The sequence below is a fragment of the Vanessa tameamea genome, chromosome 21, assembly GCF_037043105.1.
Source record: "Vanessa tameamea isolate UH-Manoa-2023 chromosome 21, ilVanTame1 primary haplotype, whole genome shotgun sequence".
Lineage (NCBI taxonomy): Eukaryota > Metazoa > Arthropoda > Insecta > Lepidoptera > Nymphalidae > Vanessa > Vanessa tameamea.
In genome coordinates, this window is record NC_087329.1 from 3210192 (window position 1) to 3229759 (window position 19568).

General features: G+C 34.1%; 1 protein-coding gene across 2 annotated transcripts in view; it reads left to right on the top strand.

The window, feature by feature from the left end:
* Positions 1-19568, top strand: part of Pig-s (Phosphatidylinositol glycan anchor biosynthesis class S) — a 58354-nt gene that overhangs the window by 36890 nt on the left and 1896 nt on the right. For both annotated transcript variants that reach the window (XM_026631325.2, XM_026631326.2), the window contains exons 2-8: positions 13034-13124; positions 14823-14962; positions 15227-15439; positions 16502-16699; positions 17526-17626; positions 18229-18385; positions 18912-19084. In XM_026631325.2, coding sequence (XP_026487110.2) covers positions 13034-13124; positions 14823-14962; positions 15227-15439; positions 16502-16699; positions 17526-17626; positions 18229-18385; positions 18912-19084 — 1073 coding nt within the window. The remainder of the gene's footprint in view (positions 1-13033; positions 13125-14822; positions 14963-15226; positions 15440-16501; positions 16700-17525; positions 17627-18228; positions 18386-18911; positions 19085-19568) is intronic.

A 19568-nucleotide genomic window follows, 5' to 3' on the forward strand; every position in this document is an offset into this window, starting at 1 on the left:
GAGTGGCGTACCCATGAAAACCGGTGTACACACTACTCGACCACGGAGGTCGTCAAATATATTTAAGTACTGGAATAACCGAGCTTCCTTTGTTTCTCAATAAAAAAAATGTACTTTTTCTATTGTGAATAATTGCGTATTTATTCAGAAAAGAAATATCTACATCGATAAATTAAAATTATCTTAACACAAAATATGATCCAAATATATTCATATATTGTATTAAATATATAATATACAAAAAGTGCTCATTTAATATTAGAAGATTTTGTCTATTCGTTCAGAGTTACGCGATAATTGGCAAGAGTACTAACGATTTTATATACAAGTACATATTATAAAAATTACACGATGGAATCGCGTTACTTTGATTCTAAAATTAACTAAAACTGCCCAAAGATTTAAGACTTGAGTCTAAATTTAATTTATCTTGACCCGAGCCATATTCGGAATAGATTGGTTAATAATTTACTAGGTGGTATTATATTAGAAACATTTTCTCAATTGGATCTGTTTCATATCTCTTTCATCTGAAATGTAAATCTGACGGAAACGGAAAATTATGAGATTAAATTCGGACACAAGTGATCCCCACCGCCCTTAAACACTTTAAAGAATATTAACCATTCCTTACATCGTCAAAGTGCCAATAATCTCAGGGACTAAGTTCAAATCTCCCTTGTACATGTAATCACACTAGCTGGCGTCCCTTTCGAACCAGAAATCAACAATACGAATTACGCTAGTTGACAGTACAGTATGTGACGACGGGTTGATGAACCTAGCCAGACGGACTTTCACAGAACCCTACCACCAAATGAGTCTACTATAATGTATCAGCTCATGCTCGGTGCAACATTTGTTGAAGCGTTCTATTACCATTCAAATCAATCTGATAACATTAAGTCGCAACATAATCAGATAATATTTGACCCATTTTATAATATAACTTTATTTATATTTATTTAATCTAAATGATTTCGTTGAAAGCATTTTGTTGTTAGAAAGGTCCATTAGATAAGAATTTTATTTTCGACGCAATTTCATGTGCAAAGTTTTATTCAACTTCACCTGTTAGTGAGTGGGGACAAATCTTGCTGCAGAATTTTAAAAAACTTCTACCCAACCAATTGAGCTAAAAGTTTGCGTGTGTTTTTAGTTCTGCAGTGCTTTCTGTAAGAGCTTACGTCGTATCTCACTTTCGAATAGTTCAAAAGCGATATACGGTGATACGCGCTATATTAAAAAGTGTTTACTTTAAATCTATATATCTATATATTACATATAATAAAATTGGAGTGTCTGTTGGTAAAATTAAATTAACCGCTTTTTACTAAATGCATGTATACACGGTACATATACCAAAATAACATTTTTTTAAATATTTGTCTGTCTGTTTGTTCTGGCTAATCTCTGAAACGGCTGGACCGATTTTGACGGGACTTTAGCTGGTAGATAGCTGATGTAATAAGGATTAACTTAGGCTACAACGATAACTTTTTTGTTAAATACAAACACGAAGATAATTATTTTAGTCAACATCGAATATCCATATCTAACATTTTACGATCATATCCTGTGGTTGGTTTCGATTTTGTTGAGACTAATGTTAATACAAGAGAATATTACATTCAATTCGTGCTAGGAACTACATGGATTGAATAATATATATTTTTAATAATTATAAACGTTTTTTACATGCAATCGTTTCTGTAACTTCTAACTCTAGATTATTAGACACCCTGTTATATTCTAATGCTTTTACGTGTTTACTTTCATTGAAAAATATCATGTACCTGAAAATCTCTCGTGACTATTTTTTATACGAAATTTTAGTGTATATTTCCCCATCGAACCGTCCATTTAGCACGAATATACCGCTTTTAGCGTTCGAATTTGATCGGAGACGTTTTACTTGTACAATATCTAACCTAAACAAAAAAAATAACAAAAAAAATAAAACTTACAATATAAATTTAAAATGTTCATTACTATTATCGGATAAATTAAGTTTTACCTGGTCGTGTGCTATACAAATTTGTGTCGCAAATATTTATAAGTTTGTTTAGTACAATCAAACATAAAAGGAAGAATCATAGCTATTACGAAATTACGTAATCGCTGAGAAAATCGACGATATCACTCCACGCTCTTTGTCAAACTAACATTTTATATTAAAAGTTACGTCGAATTAAAGAAAAATGTCAGTCTCTTGTGGTGTATTTACGATTTTTATTACTTACATTTGTATTTTGTTACGACTGTTGTGTATCAAGGGACGCCATTATTGATATTTGTTTAGGGAGCGCGCTCACGTGGGCTTTACACGAGTCGATTTCCGACGTACGGCTAGTACTGCAAAAATCGACCGTATAATATAAAGGATAAATTGACGAGGCTGTAATCGGCTAGACTTGAGTGCTGTCAAAGGCTGCATAGGCGGATGACTAAAATCGTTCGGTGGTCGCCCGATCTAGACTCCAATTTTACTAACAAATTGACACTTTATTGCAATCGAATCGAAACGTATTCAAAGAACGAGTAATTTACACGAAACATTTACACGAATTTTACAATTAAAATATATTGTTAGTGATAATAAAATCCGATTTAAAAAAAATACATTTACAAACTTACCTATCAAAAGTGTTCTATAAATTCTAGCTGTATTTAAAAAATATTTATCCCGACTATATACGGAAATAAGAAATTTATTTATTTAATTTTTTTATTCAAAATATCCAACCAACCCGATCGCAGCGCCACCATATAGGGTCTTACTCAAATACACAAACATATTAATTAAAATCGGTCCAGCCATGTAGCAGTACAGTGACAAACAATCATACGGAAGAATTATACAAATGTTTGTTAAATAAGTTAACATATAAATATATGTAGATATTCACATTATATTTAAAACTCAAGTTTATATACGACAAATACCTCGAACTCTGCCCTATTTTTGATCGGGAATTATTAATTAATTGTTATGTAATTTATTTATATTTACTAGCTGTTACCCGCGGCTTTGCCCGCGTAGAATATGAATATATTTAAAAATTAACTTAAATGTTACGTTAATGTAATACCTCTTTGTATACCACATTGGTGTGTTTCAGCCCTTAGGGTAGAATATCCAGAAACGCTTATATGCGAATCAATTCATTTTTAATCGGTAACCCAAAAATAAAATTTCGAGCTTCTAACTTCAAAATGACAGACTTCCAGACTAACCAGAATACGAAATGTTAACACCTATTTTTCCCTTTGGGCCTAAAATATCAAGAAACGCTTAAATACGTATCTACTCATTTTTAATCAGTAGCTCAAAAATAAAGTTTCATGCTACTATCCTAAAAATGACGGACTTCTATACAAATTGTCAACCCTCATATCACCCCCGTAGGGGTAGATTATGCAGAAACACTTAAATAAGTATCTACTCCTTTTTAATCAGTATCCCAAAAATAAAGTTTCATGTTTGTAACTTAAAAATAGACTGACTCCCATAAAAACTTTCAACCCTTATTTCACCCCCTTAATGATAGATTATCTAGAAACGCTTAAATACGTATCTACTCATTTTTTATCAGTATCCCAAAAATAAAGTTTCATGTTTCTATCTTAAAAATGACGGACTTCTATACAAACTTTCAACCCTTATATCACCGTAGGGGTAGAATATGCAGGAACACTTAAATAAGTATCTACTCCTTTTTAATCAGTATCCCAAAAATAAAGTTTAATGTTTCTAACTTAAAAAAATACATACGAACGTTCAACCCCTATTTCACCTATTTAGGGGTAGAATATCCAAAATTCCCTCTGTACCCATAGTACGAGTTTGACAATTAACTTCAGGTAATTTACTTTGGGTTTTCTTTTCATACAAATCCTATCAGCGCCCCAAGCGTAAACGCAGAGGAACTAAAATCAATAGTACTAGTTTTTATAACTAACGTTATCGAGTTTGAAGTCGAAATAACGGGCGGTTTTCGACATTTTGGTAGTACGAGTAACACTTTTGACAGATTTACGCATGTAAATTGACGTTTTCGTTAGTTTCTTATCGAGTTTGAACTCACTTGATTTATTTAGGTGAGAGCAAGTGAAACTTCATTTTGAAAATTAACTATTAAGCGTGTGAGGCAATATTATGCTTGAAGACTAGCTACAACCGTTATGGTAGCCATTTATAACAATAAAAAGCAACGAAATTGAATTCTGCGGTGAAATTTATCTTTAATTAGCCGTATTTTAAACTAACATATTTTCTTAAGAATTGCCTTAGAAAAAAGTTAATAAGTATTTGTGTTAACATGTGAAGAAGAAATAAATATTAATTTATTTTAAATATATTTACAAATATGATACAAACGCAAGGTGAGTCTAAATTTAAAATTTATTTTTAAATAGCATCCTAGCACGTTATTTAATTACATTGAAAATAAATGATAATTGTGTAAAAGGATTTAATTTAACTATCATAATGTCATTAAATTGCTTAAAGTAGACAACAAATTATTAAAACAAAATATATAATTGTGATATGTATATTGTTTAAATGAGTATTTTCAAAAACAATAAAAATACTTTTTTTTTAATATTCATTGGTTTATGGCAGTTGAGAATCCTTTGCAGATATGATGGGGATCATGCATAGTATTGTAAATTAACTATTATTCTTTAGTGTAATCAATTTAAAATAAAATAAATATATTTTTCAGGCTGTCAGTGTATCTATCCTTTATTTGGAGCAGATATGCTATTAATGTTGATTTGAACATCCGCAAAACAAGTGACCATGCATTGAACTGCAATCTACATTTCTACATAATTTCCTATTTATTTAATTCGAACAATAAATATACTAAAAATGGATTTGTCTCTTTATTGAATTTATGGTTCCTGTGATTTTATAAAATAAAATTGAATTAAGGATGATTTAAAAAATTTGCATCATTATATAAGAAACATCTATACATATATATAAATACTCTTCACTATTGTGATTTGTTATGAATACTCTAATAAATAATCAACTTCAAAAACACTCTTATTGCTTAGTAAAATACTATGTTGTTGTTATTTATACTTTTTCAATAATTGGGTATATTAAAACAGACAATTAAAACTATTAACTCTTTATTGTTTAATTGAAATAAAAAGTTTATGTACATATGTAGTAAATATAATTATATTTTAGGAAAAATAAAACACAAGTTATGAAATAATTATTATTTGTTTTAAATATATTAAACTATATTTTTACAAAGGTTCTTGAAGTTATAGATGTAGCATCACACTGGAAAATGCAGCATATATGTATTTGTAGTAGTGTCTAGGTTTGTATTTCTTCTTTGGAACTGTAAACACAAACAATATTTTTTTATTAAAACATTCACAAACATATAAAATAATCATGATCATAGAATCATTATAATCTAATAATAGAAATATTAGATCTATATATTTCATGATAATTAGATATGCTTATTATTATAATATACTGAAACGCAAAGATCATTTGGGAAACGCAATTAATATTATGGATTTTTTCACAACAAAAGAAGAGGATTATTATGTATAAAATTAATCTATGTATGTTTGTTTAAATTAACACACAAGACACATCGCAATTAAACGCGAAGTAAGCCACTTAGTTTCAAATTAAACTTTATAAACAAATTAGAACAACAATTTAAATATGTATAAGTAGATCTCAACGTAAAATTGTAAGGAAATTAAATTTACAATACTTGTAGGTTAGGTTAGTTACAGTTTAACTCAAATTCCTGTATATTAAAAACAATATACACTAATCTCTATTATAAATTTACGGTCCTTACAATTATTACGAATCGTATTGTATATAAAGCGTAATAATAAATTTATGTTTACATACCTCTTGATGAATTTTATAATAATTTCAAACTCCGATAAATTAATCTTTATGCCAATCATGTTTCAATGTAATTTCTTCTTTTTTCACCACTACTAAAACACTTACAAATTAATACATTCGCAGTTTTTATTTCTTTTAATAAAATAAACATTGTAAAATAAAATAATATAACCTTCAAAATTTTAGAGACAATACTTTGCGACAAAGGTCAAATGCAATAAAAATGGCTGAATATATTTTTCTCACTTTTTTTAGCGCGTGTAAGTGAGATGGAAATATAAATTGTGGTGTAGTCTATTTCGAGTAGCTCGACGGTTATCATGGGTTTAACGCATACGTGTAACATACTACCGAATACAAATACTTCGTAACCGTTTTCGAGAAGTCGATACTTTATTAACGCATGAAGTATTGAAACTCGTACTAGGGGTACTGAGTGGGTGTCATGATATGTTAGTTTATAAGTGTACAGCCTAAAATATAAGTTTTATGCTTCTAGTTCTAAAAATTCTAAACATGACAATACATTCAACAACTTACAACTTTTCATCCCCCTTTTCAACCCTTTACAGATCTATATTGAATGCACAATTTATTTAAGGTACCTAATTGGATAAGGATTAATGCTGTATGGGTTAAAATCGCTTCGAAAATTAGCCAATATTTGTGGTAAAAAATAAATGACAAAAAAATGTTATTGTGGGTTATCTTTAAGAGATAGATATATACCATCGCAGACTTTTTTGTAGACATTTTTGAGGTGTACAATTCTGTAGTACATTATTTTGATCTATCTAGTAAGGTTAAGCCAGCGTTTACAATGTAAGCGCAAAAAATGTATAAATTTACGACATCACATTAGAAACTTTTAAAATTATCAATGTTACTTAACTATATTGTCTATGTATTATATACAAAAACCTTCCTCTCGAATCACTCTATCTATTAAAAAAAAACCGCATCAAAATCCAATGTTTTTCAATTGTCAATTGTATATATTACAATTACTTCGGTGTATATACTTTGATACTCGTAATGATATCCATTGTTTCATTTTTGTATAACTGATGAGATTACATTGAAACCAACCAGTCTTTATACGCATAGTAAACGTATACTTTATTATTATTAAAAATACTATGTTTAGTGATTTCCCCATCTATATCAGACCGCTCAAAGCGATGATTCTAAAATCTTGAAATCTTTAAGTGTTGGTGTGACGCAGCTTCGACGTCATTCAAATCTAATAAAAATACTTTAAAAACTCCGTATATGCAAGTATTAGTTATATAATATATATTTTGCTTGGTCGTAGGGCTTTCTGCAAGCCCGTCTAGCTGTTTTTACTGTAATTATTTCGAATAATTTGATTTTCTAATGAAAAGAACTTAACAGACGAACCCAGTCGGCAGTATAGGCAATTTCCTATCTTAAAAAACTTGAATGGTAAAAAATTACTCAAGTGTGCGTGTTTATTATTTCCTCTTCACACTCTTGAGGACCTTAGGGCATGTTTGAGTCCTCCTATTTTTTTTCTGCCCCTAATTTTTTTTTGTTTCTGCACTTTGTCGTGTAACAGTTTTGATTTAAATGTGAAACTACCATGAGTTCGAAATGTAGATTCTACCGAGATGGACCGTCAAGAAAATCAATCGTTCAAATCAACTGGTACAACTTAACCGCCGATCATAGCAACAAAGTTAAATTTACTTGATTTACATATTCAAATAACGATTCGCACCATAAATGAATTAATAACTCAGTAATTACAGAGTGTAATTACTACTAATAAAGCATACATAGGTACCTCAATAGAATCAGGTAGGTATGTGTGAATATTTGACAACATCGCTTCTGAGAAATGTTATCGATTAAAGACAATTATATATGTTTTAAATTGTCAGTTGTCTGTCGATGCAGTCATCACGTTGGATACATAATGAAACTGAACTTGGGTATGCAGTGACATCATAATTGGTCTATGCAGTGACGTAATTTCTCTTTGGTCGGCCTTTTTCTTAGCGTGTTGATAAAATAAAAGATAAAATTTAATACTGCTTTGGTGTTTGGCGTTTGGCTTTCTGTATCAACATATAAAATTTTATATCTAGTAGGTTTAAACTGGACATCATATGTTTAAAATCAAGAGGATAGAGTTTTCAAATGTTCCATAACTAATTTAGTGGTACTGGTCCAAACGAGTCTGCACAAAGTCTAACAGCGATAAAATTCCGAAGCAGTATCAAAATCAGCATATATTAAATGACAGATAATAATAGTAAAAAAAAAAAAAAATATATCCCGCTGAGTTTCTTTCGCCGGTTCTTCTCAGGTCCGAGGTGCTAAATTCCGAACCGGTGGTAGATTTTTGACAATCAATAAGCAAGTGTAAACACTTCTATATTGAATAAAGATTTTTGACTTTGACTTTGATAATAATTGTATTAAGATCAAAAACGTGTTCTAGATCCAACGTCGAAGGTCCTCAAAGCGTTCGCTCCTCATTAAAATTCAAGCTATAAACAATAGCTTCACATTGTAATATTATAAGCTCTGTATCGATAAGTTTATCTTATCGTCCATGGGCTCATTTAACACGAGGGTTTGGTCGTGCGTGTTCATATTTTTATCAGAGGAAGTTGTTTTAAGAAGGAAGGAAATGCAGTCGTAAAGTTAAAAACTATGTAATGTGTATTCTGGCAGTTTTATTGGAGAACTAGTGATTACGTATTTCTAAATTCACTTTAAACTTGAGTTGAGAACAGTAATGATATTGTTCTGGCAGTTTCAATGAAGCCAAGGCAACAATAATATCAAATCAAATTTATTTTGTAAGTAAACTTTACAATGTGTTTATGTTTTTGAATCGTCAATATTTAAACACGATTACCCTTTCGGAAACCAGCGAAAACAAAAGTAGAAGCAAGAGACATAGTTGCTCTTCACCACATAGTATAAAACAAAGTCGCTTCCCGCTGTCCGTCCCTATGTATGCTTAGATCTTTAAAACTACACAACGGATTTTGACGATGACGATAGAAACTCTGGACTCTGGACCATCGACGATAGGTAATTTTAGAGCTTTCTAATGTGATGTCGTAATTAAAAACTTTATTTTGCGCTTACATTGCAAACGCTGGCTGAACCCTACGAGATATATCAAAATAATGTACTACACTATTGTACACCTCTTAAAAAGATCTATCAGCATTGCACCCGTGCGAGGCTGGGTCAGGTCGCTAGATTCAAATAAACAGATTACAATGCTGTTATTCACTATTAGTGTTCAATCAGTCCTGTGATGGAATCCAAGCCTTAATCCAGGCGCTTTTTTCTAAAAGTATTATTTATATATAATAAGATTTATTCATTAATTTAGTCTTAATAAACTTTTTAAATTTTTTATCATTTTATTTTTAATCATCACTAATACGGGTACTTTCTATTGCCTTGCGACAAGCCTTGATGAGCTTATTGTGTTTTCCTGGGCTCGAGAGTAACCACTATCATCTCTAAGTCTCTAATATGTTACTTAGAATTTCCTAACAGTACTAACCAATTGGATTTTATTGCCACCCAAGACATTGAGGTCCATATAAATTAGCCACTCGACCAAGAGGCAGCTGGTTTTTTTTTTAAGCTACGTGCGATATCAATATCCTCGATATCAATTATACCTGAGTGTTACGTATCATTGCAGGGTCAAGTGTTAAGTAGCGGACCGAGATGTAATTGAGAACAGCGACCACTTATAGAACACTATGAATTAATGAAACTATATACATTCTAGCGATCACGATCAGTGACCGGAAAACGCAGACTTAATAACCTTAAGAACTGGTATGATAATATACATTTTTGGTGTAAAACTGTTGTGTTATTTTTACAAATTAAAATTGAATCAAATCAAAGTATACGATGATTATTAAATAAAAAACTAGCCAAGTGCTAGTCGGACTCGCGCAAGAAGGGTTCCGTACTCTTATCTATAAAAAAGCAAAAAAAAATCACGTTTGTTGTACATGAGCCCCCTTAAATATTTATTTTATTCTATTTATTAGTATTTGTTCTTATTGCGGCAACGGAAATACATCATCTGTGAAAATTTCACACTGTCTAACTATCACGGTTCACGAGATATAGTCTTAGTAAATGGGGTTCCATTTTACCCATTGGGTAAAAACATAATGAAAATAAACGAATACTAACTCCACACTTTTTATCGTCTACGTAATCCTTTATCGAGCAATATACATTATTAATCAAAGTTTTTTAACAAGTGATTGAAATTTATTAATTAGCAAAGCTAAAAGTCTAGTCATAAACTTATATGATATTGCTAAATTTTCGTAAATTTAACTACCTAGCTAATTATTAGGTTTTGGGAGATGGTAAGAGATAACAAAAAGTTAATAACAATTTTTAGATCTGTGTGAAAAATATATTTGTTCATACGTCATAATCATCCTCCTGCCGTTATCCCAATTTTACTTGGGGTCGGCGCAGCGTGTTTACATACGTGTATTTTTAAAATATTATTTGGTAATCAATTATGTTTCTTGAATTGAACTATAATGTGCATACTTCAAGGGTTTCTATACTTCATTATTACTCGCCTGAGAAGGAACCATACCGACACATTTTTAATAACAAAACCATCGACTTTTCTTTCTAGTTTAGTAAAGAAAGTGCCAGGCTTCAAACGTAATGACTCTTACAAGTACCGATAATTAGCATACCCTTAACCTGTACCGAGAGGTTAAACGAGATCATCATTAAACTAAGTTTTTAATAATCAATGAAATCATAAATAGTGCAATTAGCCGGGATCCTCTTAATTGGATCCAAGTGGGGAAGATATTCCCGCACTTTGCTCCTACTATAGGTTAATATCTAAAGTCTAGATTCTACATAACATTCAATCTTATTTAAAAAAAAATACAAATGTACTACACCAATAATATAAAATATATACCTACCAAAAGTAACTTAGATATGCAACTCATGGTCAATTCGGCTAAATTCAACAGTGAAAAAGTTAGTTGAAAATGCTATCATTTTAATAATAATAGCACTTGACTTTGGTCTGTGATCATTACTTACCGACTACACCGAGATTTGAAAAGTTTAAACAAAAATAGTAATTTTAATAATTAAATTGTTAGACAGTAAATTATTTGGATGATGTAAATCTACGAAGAGAATTTAAATAAGCTTAAAACAATATCAACACGGCGTGCTAAATAATGTAGATTCGAACATTTAAGACGAGACCATGTTATTAACGTTTGGTACGACATTAGTCTAAATTTAAAATGCTTGAAACCGTGAAGTGCAGCTAATTATGTATGAATATTAAATACTAAATCTTTCCCAGAAACGCGTTGTATCTTCTGGTATAAGTTGTACGTATATTTTTCAGTTAGGCAACATATATAAAATGTCTAAACATTAAAATGGTACTTGTATAAATATATTTTTTACTTTAGTCTAAGCAAGTTTTTTCCTTATTAACAACACCTACATAAGTGATCCGAGTACGTAATACTATTGGCGCCCAGAAACGTTGAAATCTGAACGAAACGTCTAACATACGTATATGTTTTCTTTCCTGCATGGGCAATGAACATTGAACAATGACAAGTGTTTATTAAACTGTGAGGCGTCTGTAATATCAAACCGTGACGCATTTTGTCTTAAAACGCAGTACAATCAATAAACACTTCTATTGAGAACACGAGAAATGAATTAAACGTCTCAGCTGGCACGTTTAGGACTAGATAGACATTTGTATGAACTCGGCGGGCAATATCGTTCACATCGAGATAACGTATGGACATGTTCAAACTCATGTATAATGCATGAGTTTTCTTTTAAATATCATACCTGTACTCATTTGACGACTTCCGTGGTCGAGTAGTGTGTACACCGGTTTTCATGGGTTCGCCACTCCGAGGTCCCGGGTTCGATTCCCGGCCGAGTCGATGTAGAAAAAATTCATTAGTTTTCTACGTTGTCTTGGGTCTGGGTGTTTGTGGTACCGTCGTTACTTCTGATTTCCATAACACAAGTGCTATTTAGCTACTTAAATTGGGATCAGAGTAATGTATGTGATGTTGTCCAATATTTATTATTATTAATGAGTGGGTTGTACGTACCCACCCTATCAAGTACATGACAGCTAAATATCATATTGGCTAATAAATGTATATATATATTTGGGACTTGGTTGATTGTCTTTGCACATATATTTGCGTTTTAAACCGTCACTGCGTTACCCATCACGGGATCTGAAATATTTTGCCTCTTTAGCCTGTAATAGGCTATCTCACTTTTCAAATCGTGAATTCGTGAAATTACTTCTGAATCATTCATGACTACGGCGATACGCTATTTTGATACGTGTAACCTATATTTTTTTAAATTTAAATGGGCATGTTGCATATCACATTTTGACTAGTGACGATCTTGTTCTGCGGTGAGTTTTGAGTTGCTTCTTACCGAAATTTACAGGAATAAAAAGGATTACAGTTCGACTTCAGAATTTTTGGAAAGTGGGATTAATCCAAAGGTCGAAACCAAACCATAAGTAAAGTACGCATCTTCTACCTTCCAAAAGTAAATAAAGCGCCTAAACTCTCCCTGGACGTGTTGGACTATATGAGTGACGATTCCGGCTATATTCATAGGAGTCCGCGTGTGTGTGCAATCATTTACTATTTTTTTTCTTTTTCCCGCTCGTGTCCCAGTCTATTTGGGGTCGACGCAGTAGTATCTTTTCTTTCCATACTCCTCTATTATTCGTCATCTGATCTTTCACGTCCGTCTCTGTCATATCCCTCTTCACGCTATCAATCGTTTACTATATCTTTTGCGTAATATTACGTTAATTATCAGTCAAATGTTAAATTTATCTATTGGGATATGATGGGACCAAATTATATGAGTTCAGAGTTAAACAGAAAATTTCTTCCAATTACAGATATAAAAAGCTTATCTTTTCCATCATTTAAATGAAACACAACATTATTATAAGACACGGAACATAAAAATTCAAAATCAATATTTTTTCATAACGCATCAAAACAAGGATTAATATTTAAAAAAAACATATATTTTTTTCAGAAGCGAATCGCATGTGGGCGAGCGCCTCCTTCGTGGGCGTGCTCATCATCATCGGTCTGCCGCTTTGGTGGAAAACTACAGAAGTATACAGGTTAATAACTAAAATCTTCTATATTCTATATAATCGTCATTATAAATATTTTTTTTATACTTTAAAAGACAATTTATACAAAAGAAGGCTTACTTTGACATACTTTTCCGGTATATACGATCTGATATTAAATTCATCCTTCTGCTCGTGCTGCCACGGGTATTGGAAAGGCGCGGCGAAAGCTATAAATCCTTTCCGTCAAAGGGAAAAGAGATTTTTTTCATAATAATCGCTCGATATCTTGACTCTCAATAAGAATATAATTTGATAGGAAGAGGAGGTCTTTGCCAAGTAGTAATCGATCGATGACTCTCTTAACTTGTCTCTAAATAAAAATATAATCTTAAGCGAAGCGGGCTACAATCCAGCATCCAGGATTCAAACCGCGTAATCTCATGTTCGGCAGTGAGAGGTAAGCATCACAGAGCATCTGACGAATTAAATTCTGCCACGTGTGTATCCACCAAACGCATTGCAGTAGCGTGGTGGAATAAGCTCTTTAAAATCTTCTTCTCCTACTTTCTGTCTATCCTCTATGTCTGAGATGGCAAAGTCCTGGCTCGATCTGAACCATGTCCTTCATTTATTAACATCTTTAAGTTTTTTGCATTTTGCAGCGACTTATTATTTTAAAAATATTTCTTATTATGTTATAAACAATATCATCGACATTGCTCACCTTGACTTAACAATTATATTTGGATGTTTACAATAACCCCTTTATCACATGAGATAATTATTTGCACGATTAAATTTAAAAAAAAACTAAACTCATGCTAAAGAAACTTGAACATTACTTTGATAACGTGATCAATGAATTAATGAAGTTCAGGGTGTATCGCCTTTTGTATGCAAGCTTTTATTTTGAGACGAAACGCAACGCAATGTCCTTATAGATAACCAACTAAAACCAGATATAATTAGTATGTAACTTGTTTTAACTGCGCAATTTAAAATGCAATTAATTTACAAAATAATATTGTTTACTTTCTCCCAATTAAAATGTTGTTTATATTCTGTCATTCGTTTAAACATAACACCCGCGATACAAACTCGCTGGAAGTTTGTTTTAGTTCCGGTTGTTCTGTATGTATGTATGTTCCTACAATATGTATAAAATAAATTTTAACAAGGGTAAATAAACTTAATTTTGAAGTACTGTTGACTTCAAACTAGACTGTTATTTGAAGTATTACCTTAGGGTACTTTTATATTGTTTATTAAAAAAAAAAAACGTGCCTCGTTCGTCAGAAATTCTCAGTAACAGCCCGGAATCTTGACGATAAAATTTAATACACGACCTTGCCCCCGAAAGCACGTGAGCCGATGGTCGTCCGCCTGGACTCTCTCTGGTCGTGTCGGGTTAGTCCACATATTTGTTCAGTATAATATGCCCTGCATAATTGGCTGGACTCCCTTGAGATTCGTGGCCGTGGCCGAAATCAGTTATAACGACGTCACCATCGTATATGTTCCTACAATATATATATAGTAAAATTTATCACGGTCGATGAACTTAATTTGAAAGTATTACTAATCACCTTAGGCTACGCCCGTATTGTTTATTAAAAACTATTACGTAGATATTGTTTAGAACTTTTCAAGGACAATGTACAAACAATATAGTAAATACAAATGCTACAGGCTTTCCACGCACACGACACTGGACTCAGGCTGAAGGCTATTCTATTATTTCAGGGTCGCGTTACCGTACGATAAGATAAACGCCTTCGAGACCGATTCACATTACATATCAACGGAGCTGACAGTTCTAGCCAACGACGACGAGACCGCACAAGAAGTCGCGAGACAGATCGAGAAGGCATTCCAAGAATCAGGTTTGCTGTTATTTTTTTTAGTTATAATAATAGGCGAATAGGACAATGGAAACCTTTTGGTGTGTGCTCCCGTTGGCGCTGTAGAAATTGTGACCCTTGTGGCTGTAGTTACACTGGCTCAGTCATACCCCAAAAAGGAATATGGTAATTCGCGGTAGAATATCTGATGACTTGGTGACCTATCATGAAGGGCTTGCCAAAAGCATTTTTTATTATTATCATGACTAGTCTTATAAATATCTTGTATTGTTATCATTATTCCAGATGTGATAAAACTGAAAATCACGAAGAAAATAATACCGAATAAGTTACAACACTTACTGGACTCGGTGGCCGATGAACAGGAGGCGTTAGAAGATGTGGGCGCAGCTTTCAATATAAAGAAACACAACACGTTTTATGTCGTCCAGAGGAAACCTCTATACCAAGATGTCTGGGTCGGGACCGAGCGAGTGGCCTTCTTCAGAGATATTAAAGGTAAATAAATATATTTTTCGACTTTTACAATTAGAACCAAATCGTTACTTAAAATACCTCTTTTTTGTAGGTTTGTTACGATAATCATTTATTTAAATAGGCATTTTTCACATTTACTAGATTAGGACTACAGACTAAGTGATATCGGTTTCATTAACATTATTTTACCTATGCGAATGTAACTTTGTCTGTCTGTTACTCTTTGAATGCCAAAACGCTGAACCGAATTTGATGAAATTTTGTATGAAGCAAGCTTGAACCTCAAGGAAGGAATGGGGTTCTTATGCATAACACCTAATGACCAAACACCTAAAACACGAGCAAAGCCGCGAGCGACAACTAGTTATAAATATAATCTACCATATAGGGTATATGTCTATTATAATATTTAAATTTACCAATTGACGAATGTAAATGTATTTTTATAGAAACGAATATGTTTCTCAAATAAACACTAGTCATTAAGATGAACGTTGATTGTCCATATGCGTGAGTTATTATTAAAACTGTTACACAAATCCTTTTCCACGACAAGGTATTACAATGTTCCAGTAAGTACTCAAATATTTAAAAAAAAACTGTTATTTTTTCGGATAAATTGTAACATTTGTAACTCATGTTATTCGTATTTTAATATATTTTTATGAAAATATTTCTAAATCATGTTTGTAAGAGCTTTCTTGAATAAAAAATACTTTGATGTAAATTTTTCTACTGTTTTTCCAAGCTTAAATTTTGTGCTCAAAAGTGTTTCCATTAAAATTAATCTCATATAAATAAATATAATAACTTTCATCTGAATACTACTACAGTTACAGAGCAATCAGATTTCTTAACACTAAATTTAAAACGATATCTCTAGTCAGATTTTAAAAAGCTGACTGGGCTGGATCTTTTTAATTTTAACCAAAAGGAACGTAACATAAGATGCCATGATTATCCACAACATCAATTTGAGGACAGCTTTTGATATAACTGCCATTTCTGACAATGCAATGGCCCATGGACCATTTATCCGTCGGCCTACTTCTCGGTAACTTATTTATTCAAGTAACATTTCAGCATGTTCAACCATCGTCAAAGTTCTTGAGAAATGGATATATCAGCCATCGGTGCTGATCGGGGCGAGGTCGGAGATAGCGGACGCCGCGCGACAGGTTCGGTTCCCGAGCGGGCCCGGTTACCACGTGGTGCTGTCCGTGGTGCATCCGAGGCCGCAGGAGCTGAAAGTGAACTTCAATGCTCGAGACGCGATTGAGGGTGATACTTTTTATATATAAAAAGGAATATCCAAAGATTATCTATTGTAAATTTTAAAGGATTTGACATAAGAATCTCCGCAACTGCCGCCTCATTTTTTTATGATGTAGGTAGGTGGACGGGCCAGTGGTAGTAGTAAGTGGTCGCTACCGCTCATAGACATTAGCGCTGCACGAAATAATAACCATTCCGGACGCACTTCAAACCGGAACACAATAACGCTAAGTATTGCTTGGCGGTAGAATATACGATGAGTGCGTGATAACCCAGACGGTTTTACCCAAAAATCTTCCATCGAGTAAATAATAAAATATGAATAAATATATAGGATTTCCAACAATTACGAATCGTGAAACTCAAGAAAATTACAGCTCCAAATAGGGTATGACCACAACCCACTCCCGAACAGATGGGCTCGGCTATTTATTTCCATTTTATTTAAGCACGTGTGTCATGCGGTCTTGCTCGTGAACTCTATCTAATTGTATTGCATTGTATATCTTAGCGCCAAACAGCAATACTTAGTACCGTCGTGGTCCGGCTTGCACGGTAAATGAGCTCATGTAACTTACATTAGCAGCCTGTAAATTTCCCACTGCTGGGCTAAGGCCTCCTCTCCCTTTGAGGAGAAGGTTTGGAGCATATTCCACCACGTTTACAGCGCCAACGTCTGAGACCATTTCCAGGTGACCGATTTGCACGTTCGCCTACCAATCACAAACAAAAAAAATCGTATAAAGATTTTGCTTAACGGAGTGTACACTAATACGTCATCAGACATTACAGCTCCTGAGAACTTACTAACCGATAGAAAATGTCTCAACAGATTACATCGGTTCCTTCGTGGATGAACTCACCGAGTTGCACAACTTCACACTGAAGTCCCAATGGCTCCATCTGCTGGACTTCGACTTCGAAGCTACGGAGGTATGGCCTTAATCACATAGTTGTGAAATGATGCCCCAGCGGTTAGCAAACTTGGATCCTTACGGACGACGTCGTTCAAATTCGGGCAAAATTAAATATAACTAAAAATATATGTTATCTTGCAGTATTTGAAAGAAATCATTAAATAATAGTTGTTTTTAAATATCCGGTATCCGGTCGGATACCGAATAGTTACCGGATATCCGTTTCACCTAGAGTATTCTTCTCCATGCGTGAAGCTCGTTCTAAGTGCGGGGAGTACAGTGGCCATGACGACAACATCGGACCTGCGATATTTTATCGACGGTTCTACTCGTACGTCGTTTAGTTATCGACAAACAGTAATACATTATAAAATAAATAACGGGACGCTGATTAAAGTTCTTGAACTTAGTACGCGATTAAAACATGGCACTTGTACCGTTGCAACAACAAGGTCCAGGGTTCAATTCTCGGTATATGAAACTACTAAAACTCTGAGTACAGAGTTAGAAATTAGGCAGGTGCTTTACGGGCAATAGAGAGTGTCTGCTCCTGCGCACACACTTGTGGAGCACCAGTTGTGCAGGGAGTTGGAGTGACAGGGTAGTGCTGGTGCGCAGGTGCCGGGCGGGCGGGTGGCGGGGGCGGAGCGCCTGCCGCTGCTGCTGACGCGGCTGGAGGAGCGCGCCGCCACGCACGTGTCGGAGCGCCCCACGCTCAACCTGGCGCTCTACGTCGTGCCGTGCCGCCTCGCGCCGCTCGCGCTGCAGCGCTACGGTATCTAATATATAATGTTACGGTATATGCTAAGGTATACAATGGCGGCGTCACAACGCCATCTACCGGATCGATCTAAACCACCCAGGTACTAGGTATTCAACGATACCCATTGCGCGCGCATGTTCGCTCGCAAGGACGCCGTTACATGCAAGGCTATCTCAAACTCTTGAGCTCCTGCTGTCACCGACCACCTCCCCCGACGCAGTCATTGACGACGACGGTTTGGACCCCCGATAGAACGATGCAACCACCGGACATGACGAACCCGCGGACAAGACACTACTGGGCGAATAAGACCCTGACCCGATGCGCGGGCAAGGAGGGCAACCTCGAGGGCCAGCAAAAATCAATAATATACAAAACAAAACCATCTAAATGGCCAACCGCGTAGGAGTTTAAAAACAAATACATAACATTTGGTTTGTATAGAGGTGTATCCTATACTGGATAACATACATCCGTTTCACACAATTCAACGGTCAATACATTTTCTACAAATTTATTTATACTTTCATTTACACAGATAAAGAAATTCCACCACCGGTGCAAGCCTTTATGTCCCCTAAATGGGGGGGAGTGGTCTTCGGCAACCCCACGCCGGAGGAATGCGAGAAACAGGTGTACACGCCACCCGTTAATCTAATCATGGGAACTTTTCTGTCTCAATTGCGGAAGCTGCTCGGCATCACGGATAAGGTGAGCTGAGATTGAAGGCTTTAAAAGTAAAGTTAGACGAAAAATTAACAGTCGGATCATTTACAGGTACCTTTATAATACCTATTTGAAAGTCTTTATAGGTTTCCTCAGAGATTTAGGATAGGCACGTTACCACAAACCGTCTGACCACGTGGGGCTGTACTGCACCACTACTTTAGTTCGTGTTCGATGTCGAATGGTGCCGTTATAAACTGCAAAAACTCTTCTAGGATAGTAAGTCGAGTCATTGGAGTTATCGATAAGTATATTGTTTTCGTTGCTCAAATAGCTGTAATTTATTTAAAAAGATTTACGTATATGCAAGTGGCTGCCGTGACGTCATCGTAGGTATAAAAATATGACGTTCGGTTTTCAAGAACATGCGCGGTCTAGCCTCGTCTAAGTCTGTGGTTTTCCTTAATTCCTGTTTATTTACTGTTGCAGTAAATTCATTGGTCATTGATTCGCTTATCGCATAATGACA